The 11,271-nt window shown below is 35.5% G+C and overlaps 1 protein-coding gene and 1 pseudogene across 1 annotated transcript in view; both read right to left on the bottom strand.

The window, feature by feature from the left end:
• LOC148939034 (sonic hedgehog protein-like) overlaps positions 1 to 3,159 on the bottom strand; it is a 36,727-nt pseudogene extending 33,568 nt beyond the window's left edge.
• A 7,749-nt stretch (positions 3,160 to 10,908) lies between these two features.
• LOC148939035 (tiggy-winkle hedgehog protein-like) overlaps positions 10,909 to 11,271 on the bottom strand; it is a 6,330-nt gene continuing 5,967 nt past the window's right edge. The window contains exon 3 of the mRNA XM_089107345.1: positions 10,909 to 11,022. Coding sequence (XP_088963471.1) covers positions 10,909 to 11,022 — 114 coding nt within the window. The remainder of the gene's footprint in view (positions 11,023 to 11,271) is intronic.

Below are 11,271 nucleotides of genomic sequence, written 5' to 3' on the forward strand. Positions count from 1 at the left end.
AAATATCGAAAACCAATATTTTTTTTATAGTATTCTCAGATTTTTCTGCTATTTACCGGTGAACGTCCTGTAGGAGAGATTCAAAATAGAAATGCCACATATCTTGATCTAAATTTAATAAGAATATTTATTTCCACTGACAATCTTCTCCAAGTTGATAGTACAATAGAGAGATGTAGATTTGGCCTTTCGGCTACTAAATCTGCATCAGTAGATGCAAGTTCCGTGACAGTCCCTGTGATTCAGCCATGACAAAATCAAGCTATTTTTTGGGCATATATTCTGAAGTTTTAGTAGTCAATACAATGCATGCTTCGGCAGCAACCAAAACTATAAAGGCTCTGCAGCTTTTCAATGGGGAATCTTTAGTTCCAAGAAACACTAATCCAGTTAAGTCGTGGAAGTCTCGTAATATGAGTCTCAAAAATACGTGTACAAGGTGTAACAAGGTGATTAGTTCCAAGGCTGGCAAGCTAATCAAACAGCTGGAGGTAACAACCTGTAAATAAGGAGTGACTTGACCCAATAGTAGCCGAAACTTTAAAATAAGGGGTTTTGATAACAATATATACATAAGAAAATTGGCTTATTATGCTGATTCAAAGTACTTAAAATTTATTAAGTTTAATGTTCCCATCAAAAGAAGGTTCCCATCAAACCATCAAAAGCCTGGGAAAATTTGCTTGATTTTCAAATAAGGGAGAAACATCCACAAAAAGTCATGGAATATTAATGAATAGCTCACCATTAAATTCATCATGTTGTGGAGCCCTACTATAAAGGTTCAAACCTCGATCTGCAAAAACGTAGATTTTTTTGTCAGGAGGAAGATCACGGATAAGTGTTCATTTGTTGGTTTTTTTTCGCCAGGGTGATCGTATCAAACCAATTGTCCGAGAATATCACGAGGGGGCTCGTTCGACCGAAAATTAAAAGCCCTAGTGCCCCTTCAAAGTGACAAAAATATTGGAGGGGAACTAACACCCGCCCCCATACCCTTTTTCCCTGAAGTTATCCGATCAAAATTTTTAGATATACATTTTGTTCACTATATCTGAAAGATCAAATAACTATGCCTCTAGAGAAGACAGAGCCCCACATATCCTGCGGAAGCACTGTACGTTATTAATTTTGCCTGTTGTCTACGTATAGTATTTTTATTTGTAAGTAAACATACATTTTTGGAGGAGTATTTTCTGCGGGGAGAATTTTCCATGGGGTGGGAAGTTTCCAGGTATGAACTTACAAAGGGCAATTTTACATGAGAGAATTTACCAGAACTATACGAAATTGTTCCTACTTTCTCTTTGTCGGTTCAATTTTTCATTAGGAAATTTTCCGGTTAAATTTTCAAGATCCTTCACAGTACCCTGGGGAAGGGCTATAAACTATGTGTTTTGCCTATTGTTGAAATATAGTATTTTTGTTATTTGGAAGAAGGCATACATGTTTTGGGAGGGGGTATTTTCCATAGGGAGAATTTTTCATGGACAGGGAAGTTTCTGGGGATGAACTTACAAGGGGAAATTTTAAAGGGAAAATTTTTCGGAACTCGACATTGATCTTATTTTCTCTTCGCTGATTCAATTTTACATCTAAAGATGTTCCAGAGAAATTGTCCAGGGAAAATTTTCAGAAATGTTAAAATTGTCTGGGTGATTTTTTCATGGGAGGGAGGGAATTTTCGCAGGACAAACATTCCATTAAGGAATTTTTCACTGGAGAAATTATTCATGGGCGAATTTTCTGCGAGGAAAACTATCCATTGGGAGGATGGAATTTCCAAGAAAAATTTCCCATATAGAGGTTTTTCCGCCATGATTCGAAAATACATTAGAAATTAAAAAGAAAACAAGTTTTTTCAAATGAAAGTAGACTAAAGTGAATTTCTTGGCGAAAGGGTCCAGAAGAAAATTTATAGGCGGAATTTTCAGCAGGGATGGATTTATCAGGGGGGGGGGGGAGGTTTGACACCGGCGGACGTGGTACGTGCGTCAGGTCGGGGGGAGACGAAGGGTAAAAATATAAAAGAGGTAGGTTTTCAAGCAGTATTGAAAAACGATGATAAATTTCCAAAAACAAGTTATTTTCAACTAAATCTAGAGAGCAATTTTGAAACTTAAATAAAAAAGAAATCATACTGCATATGAGGGGAGATACTCCCTCCTCAAAGCCTCGCTCTATACGCAAAGTTTGACTTTTTGTCCATGTTCTTTTATAACAACTGATAATACACACGGGCCTTGTCAGTCTAAAAATTAGTTTTTTTAAATCCTAAAAAAAACACGCATTAGAGGCATCCCAATCAAATATTCAACTATTTATTTTAATTTTAATTTTTAAATTTTCCATTTAATCTAATTTAAAAAAAACATCATTTAATCACTGAAAAGTAGAACCAAATAACAAGGTCAAATATTGACATGTTTATGATTTTGAAAAGCTTGTAATTTAAAATCTGTATTTATCTTATATTAATTTATTTAATCGACACTTTTTTTATTGTTTGATTTTATATCGCTCAAAGTTTTAAGAAAATCATGCAAAATAAGCTTTAACTGCAATTTTTCATTGAGATTTTTCAAGGCCAAGAGTTAATCAGAAAAAAAAATATAGGCGCAAAAATGGTAGTCCCAACATTGAGCCATTGGGTCACATAACATTCATATAACAGGAAATATGCACAAAAGAAAACTGAGCAGTGTATGTTGATTCTTAAATTTTTCAGTCTAATTTTATATTTGAAATGATTTTTTAATAAAAATTATTTAAGCTGAGGGGGGGGGGACAAAACTGGGGCTATAAAGGACCGGTGCCCCCATGCCCCAAATAAAATTAATACACTGTTAATTAAAATTATTTTCGGTCATTTAACGGTGTCATATAAATATCAGCGTTGGAAACTTCTTCATCCTTGAATATGATATACAAATTTTAATTCAGCAAAAGGTCTTTAAACCGAGGATCATCTCTGTTGATTCTGCCCTCACTCTTTTGGCTGGCTCCGAGTGTATTTTCAGACATATTTGGTACATATTGTTTAAAAACTAGGGGTATAAGCTTCTTTGGAACCCTATTCCTTCCACCTCGTCCTGGTCCACAACCAAATATTTCATACAAATTAATAAAATATACAATAATAAAACAAAAAATTTTCATTGTCTTAATGCAATTGCATGAAACTTAAAATTCAGACTGAGGAAATGTCGCTGAAAGATTATTATTTATAGCATTGGGGAGCTTTCACTAAAAATTCTATCAGGCATCTATTTGTTTACATTGACATATAAGGGGGTTAAAAGCGAATTCTAAGACAAGTGTTTGCCATAATTGTCTTTTTTATTGTCGAGAAACTTCAATGAGCTTCAAAACCCGTCCGATCGCCTGTCATGGTTGCAGCATTAGCTAAAACCTAGTAAAGAGCGAACCATGGCCCATAGTATCCAAAAGTTAAAAATTGCGCTTAGAAAAAAAACTGCCTATTGAAACAAAAATACCATCTGACACTGACTCAGAATTGGTAACTATTATTTCAGTTCGTTTATAAAATAAAAGTTTATTGGGAAAATAAATTTATGGCCATCTCGAAAATAAAGTCTGAAAAATAGCTGCAATGTATTTTTCCACCGAGCCGAAGCTAATTGTCTGGTATTAAAACCAAGAAAAATTTATAATGTCTCTTGTTCTATCTCTAATTGTTCGGGTGTTTTTCCCATCTAATCCAAAATAACCCCCTTCCTAATCGCCCCCCCAAAAAAACCCCGAGCCGCCGTGCTGGCCAGCCTCGTTCTCGATCCACTTTTTTCTAGGTAGCGAGAGACTTTTGTAGTATAAACTACGACCTATAGTCTCAAGGGTCTCGATGCCCCTAGGACACGGAAGTGGGTCACAGCCCCCTAAATTTAGAAACGATAGCTTTAACTAAATGAGTGTCGAACTCCCCCCATAAAGCCAGTCTCCATTTTGTAGATTCTTTCATTCTGCCATCTTGCGAAAAAGCAAAGTCGAAGGTTGCAATATCTGCAAACTGCCAATACGGAGCCGGAAAAGAAGTCTCCATTGAAAGAAAATTTGCAGATTGGCGGTGCAGATTTGCAGAATCTGCCAAATGGAGACTGGCTTTTAGTAAACGTTGATGGATTCCCCATCTTCCCTCCCCGATAAATCCCCTACTAAGAGCCTTTATACATTTTTAAGAATATTGCCAGTTGATCTAGTCCTTACTGCACATTGTGTCCTTTTCAGACTAAAACAAATAAAAGAATTATTACCATTGGCTTTAAATTCTATTAACTTCTCTTTAGTTTTTTTCGTCCAGAATAATTATTGTTTAAGAAGAAGTTCAGCCAAATTACCTTGCCCTAGAATCCGAATTGAAAGATCCAGATTTTCTCCTAAAAATTCAATAATAAAGTTCTGGAATATTTATGAAAGTAATATAGATTCGTGTTTTTCTATTCCAGTTTCTAAAACTAAATTCAATTATATCTAATAAGTAATTATAGATAACTATTCATTTATTTGAAGTCATGTTGGCCGGTGCTATTGTTGATAAATATTTAATTATGTGGTATTTTATTGATTTGAGGTGTGGAATGAGGGTTCAGTGTGGTGTCTCATTTTCTTCCCAGTACATCTAGTGTATTATCATATCTTTTCATTATTTGTTATTATTATTATTGTTATTTCTTTTATTTTTTTTAGGGTGCCTGTTTTCGAGTATAACTCACTGTGTAGGCACCCCCTGTAAATATTTGTTTTCCATTGATTCATATTGTAAAAGTGTTATTTTGTCTTGTAGTGATTTAATGAGAAATTAAATGAACTTGAACTTACCGCATCAACCGTGTCGTACTCCTCTTAAGGAATTTACTAATGGTGTTTAAGGCCCTAGTAATGCCGCAGAAAACACCAGTAGTAATTATCACTAGTCTTACTAACCACCTTTTTTACACTCTAAACGCAATTAGTAACCATCACTAATCTTACTAACTACCTCAATTTTTATCGCATCAACTGGATAAAACTTCTCTTAAGGAATTCATAAACGGTATTTTAGGCCGCAGTAATGCAACAGTAAACGCCAGTAGTAATCCTCACTATGCTTACTAATTACCTTTTTTTGCTATATGAACTGTTTGGAACTCCTCTTAAGTAATTTACTAATGGTATTTTGAGCATCACTTCTACGGGGAGCTAGTTTCAGGTGGCAATTGACCACAAGTTAAAGTTTCTGCTAATAATTCTGCCGTACAAGCGCCGAAATGAGGTGATTGGTATGAAGGACTGACGAATTTCTCCCTACGCCTAGACTCTGATGGCAGCCATGATGAAATTTTTCCAGAGTTAAGCGTATGCTTCCAGAACACTGAGTTAGTTGCCACGTCAATACTATTTTGTAACAATTTCGAGTAGCCTATCTCAAAAGTCTTGCAAGGAGTTGACGTATAAAGTCGAAAAGTTAAAAAAGCCGACCCGAACCGTAATTTGCCATTTTCTTAAGGACTTGGGCGAATTGGCTACTAAAAAGCCTTTTTGACAGTCTCAGTATTGGTTAATATCAACTCCGGAGAAAGTATACTAAGAAAAAGGCTTGAATGTTCACTTCCTATGCAGTCTTTAATTTATTCCCATCTTTCCCCGAAAATGCACACGGGTATCAAAATAACATGAAAAAATACAGAGGTCAGAATTACTTTTTTATCCTGGAAGTTATACTTAAGGATTTTCTGACGAAACTTTTTCGTTTTTTTTTTCAATTTAATTAGTAGGCTATAAATTAAATTTAGCAGAAAATAAAATTTCACACTTTTAGCGTATCTCTTTTCATTTTATTTGTTGAATTTCTTTGACGCTCTAATGACAACTTGGGAAAAAATTTATTATTAAGATATAAATGTTTGACTATTAAGTTTTCATTTACTCCACCCCTACTCCCCTTCTCACAGAAAATAAAGAAGTGTCAAAACACTCAAGCTGGAATCACTTTACCATTCTGAAAGCTATCCCTAAAGGAATGTAAATAAAGTTTTCTCGGCTATTATTTTCCAATGAAATTAGTTGGTATTAAAACCACGGCAATTAACTTCCTCAGTTTTGTTTGTTTCTTTTAATTTTTATCCTCAACGTTCTACATTTTTAGCCCCTGTACCATGGCCTTTCTTATCCTCATCCCTAGCACATGGGCGGATCCAATAGGTGATTGGGGGATCTTGTTCCCACGAAGTCAAACATTGTATTAATTACAGGGGTGGAGGGACAAAAATACCAATGTGAATACAAAATTTTATCAGTGACCCCCTTCCCACCCCCCTACCGTAATTATGGTTCCTCCCCTTCCCTAGGGTGTTCCGAAACCCCCCCCGATAAAAGTATATGAAAAGGAAGTCACTAAAATCCAAGCATATATTAATTTAGAATTGAACGCAGGTTGTGTTGCATATAAATATATTTCAAGTTTATATAAAGAAGCAGTCTATATCATTTAAATATACAAATCGAGATAATAACACACTTATAGCACTGAGTAGAAATATATCAAATATAGTCTCAATACACTAAATAGCTAAAATAGGTAAAAATACGTTGGTGACTGACATAAAAGTCTGCTAGAGAGAATGATTGCTGTACGCTCATGAGCGGGGGGGGGGGGTGTCGCTTTCAACTTTTTACACACGAATAGTTTCTGTTTGCTTCGAATTGCTATTATTTAGAGGGTCGGGGAGTAGCTGACATACTGGAGTTACTATTCTTCATTGTCCTGAGTAAAAATTTGTTAATATTACTCCTACTGACTCTCAGTAAAAAAAAAAAAAAAAAAAAAAAAAAAAAAAAAAAGATTCTGTTATGATTATATGCGAATCACTAATCAGAATTCAAATGACTGTCGCTTTTTTTTTTTTTTTTTGGTTTTTTTTTTTTTGTATGTCGGTTGCATAATTTTAGATTGCAGGGTAATTCAAATAACAAAACTTTTTTATATTTTTTTATCAAGATTTAAAAAAAAATTACACTAAATCCCTTAGAAAAGATGCTAATGTAATATCTGGACATGACAAACAATGTGAATGCGACATAGATCTATTTACGGGCTGATAAACTGCTTAATTCTAGGGGGAGGCGTCCTCTTTACTCAGCTTTTCAATCTGATGCGATGTTTTCAAAGATTTTCTAGCTAACACTATTGTACAAGCCTTCGCTATCCATTGCAAGATTCCCCGCGAACTTGTTTTAATGTGTTCTGGACACTGGTTATTCTTAAAACAAGTGTCTTTTTTAGAGAATCTAGGGAGGGGTGTCAAATCAAACCACCCTACTCCCCCCTGAATACAGCCTTGCATATTCATGAATGAATTTAATTTTTTTAATACTGGGTAACAAATACTGTATACAAAAGCTCTATACAAAATACTGTAGCACTAATTACTGCATAAAAATTCAACTCATCGGTATACTCAATTATTACTATCGGCAGGTATTTCACTTGAAGTGTTACTGATCATTCATGTCAGTCACGGAGTTTAAAAACACAGCACAAGCTAGCGTTAATCACCAATAAACTCGAACACTATCTTTGGTCTTTAGAAATTATGCACTTACGTAGCACACGCACAATTTAGAAACCTGGAATGTATTGAGTAAGTAGAGTGCTCTAAAACAGCAAATTATTGAATGTAATTCATAATGATAATCTAAATGAGATATTTTATTTTTCGTATACTTCTTATCTAGTGCTCCCCCCCCCAAGTCCAGAAAATTGTTCTAGTGGGCGCGGTGGGTGGGCCGCGTCGCTAGCAGAAGGGTACCACCATGTCAGCGGGGATACAATTTAATACAGTCCTCCCAGATAAAAAAAAAATGAATAAAATAACAATTTATCGTAGCACACACCCGCCCGAGGCACAGCCGCGCAAAGGTGTAGAGTGGCATCAATTGGGGCGGGGAGCATTTGCCCCCTTAGATCTTTTGCCTCTCCCCTAGATTTTGACATACCCTTTTTTATTTTTCTTTTCATTAAAAAACAAAACAGCAAAATTGTCTCCTATGGCTCTTGAGAAATTACATTCCTCCCCCCTCCTCCTAATTTTTGTGAAATGACGCCACTGAAGATGAGTCAGTTTCTACCTCGAGGGTAGCCAAGAAAGGTTTGAAACTTAGTTCCTAGAGTTTCCGGTTTTTTTTCATCAAAATGCCTAAAAATTACACCCTTGGCACCAACATAGACAAGTACCACGTTTTTTTAGCCCCCCTTTTTTTGTTTACTGATCTTCTGATCAGGGGCGTAGGGAGGGGGGCAGGGGGGGCAGCTGCCCCCCTAGACCTACAAATATAAATTATATATTGCTGAAAAAGCAGATGGTTGGAAAAGAAGTTGATAAAAGGCCCTCCATCACACTATCGACTGCCCCCCCCTAGACAATATGCTGACTACGCCCATGCTTCTGATTACTATACCTACACATTGTAAGTTTGATTGATAGTTTTAACGTGATTGTAGTTTCGTCGTGATTTGTAGTTTTGACAAGAAGTTAGTTCAGAATTTCTTTTTCCTATAATAGTTGCTTTCAAATGCAAATTCTATATTATCTTATAACTTAACATTACATACATTTTACGTAAGAGTGAAAAAAACACAATATTGTGTACCAAAAACGAAATACCGGCTGGGATTCCCATACTCTTTTGTCGCGTTTGTGCCCCCCCCCATGTTTTCAAAATATTTCTAAACGCATGAGCCGGTTATTAGTGTATGATCCAGTTTTAGGGGTAAGTAATAAAGTCCTTTAGATCATCGTTTCTCAACCTTTCTAAGGTTGTCACATTTCAAACAGATATAATGTAAAGTCAGTAATCTCACAACATCCGAATAATAAAAGCACTTGGAGTCTAATCATTTGTTTTACTAGAAATGTCCAGTTGTTAACTATTGATTGATACGTGATAATTAATTAATGTAAGTTATCATTTTAGCATATGTAATGTACATTTCATTAAAATCTACTAATAGCAAAGGCTCTGGGTGTTTTTTCACAATTAAAAAAGTTTGGAAGAATAGGAAGATAAGTCTGCAAACCAAGATTAGAATATTAGAAGCTACAGTGATGACAGTAGTCAAATATGGCTCTGAAGCATGGGCGCTTCGAAAAGCGGATGAAGATTTGCTAGATGTTTTCCAGAGAAATTGCTTTAGGATTGTTCTGGGTACCCGGCTGACTGACCGTATGTCAAAGAATAGGCTGTCCGGAAAATGTGGTTCAATACCGCTCTCTAGGGCTATAATGAAAGAAAGGTTGAGATGGCTAGGGTACGTTGTGCGGATGAAGGATGACAGCTTGTTCTTTTCGGCTAACCGTGTAGGGATAAACGGAAAACAGGTCATCCTCGTCTGGGGTGGGTGTAAAAAGGGAGGCTTTGAATAGATTGGGATGTAGGAGGAGCGCGCGTAGCTGTGTTGGCCTCAGGCGGCTTAGTGCTGCGGTGAATTGTTAGTAGTAGTAGTAGTATTTAACTCTTTCTTATTGACTGCGACCTCATGTCTATGGGATCCCAACCCTGAGGTTGAGAAACGATATCTTAGACATCCAGCATCATTTGTGGAGTTGAATCGAATTTTGTAATCATCTAACATTCACTTACTCGTGGAGCATTCCGTCATTCTATGGTAAGGACCGTTCATAATGAGATTTGACTAATGCCGAACACCTCGCGCTGCTATGAGCCAGTTGGAATTTTTCAGCCAATAAGAAAGTTTCACAAAAAATCTGATTGACTTACATTTGCAGCAGCTAAATATTGGTATTAGTAAAACCTCGTTACGTATCGGCCTTTAAGAAACTTTAAGCACAACACAAAACACCCCCTCGACCACACTTCCCCCTCCCAATTGATGCCTTGGACAGAGCGTCAGTGATACTGAAATTTACACAATAATGCTATTTTTTTTACAAAAACTATTAGGTGTTTTATACTACAATTATATATAAGACTCGGCAGGAGCCAAAAGGCATGACGTCTACATCCTATAGGCACAAAAAAAAAACTGTTTTCACATATTTAATTGTCGATACATTGACAAGTTTTTTTAACATTTTTATTTTAAATTTTCTTTTTTAATAACAACTCTTACTTTTTTAAATAGCCTCAAGGTGCTTAAATGGAATTAGAAAACTGTTATTTAATATCGAGTCAATTAGAAACTCTTAGAGCATTCAAGATTGAGGTTCCCAAACTCTTTTTGTAGTAGCACCCTTTAACGTAGTTCAGATAGCCACTGTCTGCACCAGGAGGGTCTGTGAATTTGTTTTATCTCATTTGAAAAAATGGAACAGTGGACTTCAGACCATATAACCTAACCTTAGAGATACTAAATATATACAGAGTCGATATTTGACTTCTAATCTTGGCAATAATAAAACAAGCATAGATAGAACTGATCGCGGGAATAAAACGTTGTTAGATAAGACAAAATCTAGTTACATATGTTATTTGGCCTTCTATCGTACGTCTTAACCCTATGGGTCAAACTCACAGATTTATTAGTACTAAGACTATGGTTTTTATGAAAGAGTTTTAATGCCTATGAGCTTCCCAAAAGTTATTACATAAAATACTTTTGCTATTATAAATTTCATCTACAGTCAAGGTATGTTTAAAAGATGCATCTAAAAAAATCCAATCCATCTGATTCATCTTATTCTAAGTAATTTGTATCATTTCTATGTTACGTAAAACATTCCTGTTAAAGATTTCCGTCGGTTTCTTCAAATGTCTAAAATTGAAATGGTGAAATCCACGATAAATTAGAAATACACTTTTAGTTTTACATAATTGTTTAGGCACTATCAAAATTAATTGGGAAATGATTTAAACACAAAAATGCCTCACGTTTCCATTCACACACTTTCAAAATTATCTTTCAGGAAGGCGCTCTAGTTGGGGCATTGTTCTACGGCGCTCACGGCAAAACTTTTTATGAATTGGCCAATCAAGTTGCTGACACTCTATACCACAGTATCGCGCTTCCTATAAAATAAAAAGCAGAATGATAGTACAGGAAAAACCTAAAAATGCTTGATGTTCCTATGCTAACTGCTAACTGCTAACAAAATGCTTACTATTCACCAATTAGATTCGGCAAGAATTCTCTGCTTAGAGATTGACTTAGCTTATCTACTGAGCTAATTTTCATTAAAAGTGAGATCAGATGATCTTAATTTAAACTGAAGAAAAATTTTACTTGAATCCTTTAATTTTTTAATTTATTGTAAATTG

Source organism: Artemia sp. Qi Xiang Cuo, unplaced genomic scaffold (assembly GCF_049724085.1).
Source record: "Artemia sp. Qi Xiang Cuo unplaced genomic scaffold, ASM4972408v1 HiC_scaffold_22, whole genome shotgun sequence".
Taxonomy (NCBI): domain Eukaryota; kingdom Metazoa; phylum Arthropoda; class Branchiopoda; order Anostraca; family Artemiidae; genus Artemia; species Artemia sp. Qi Xiang Cuo.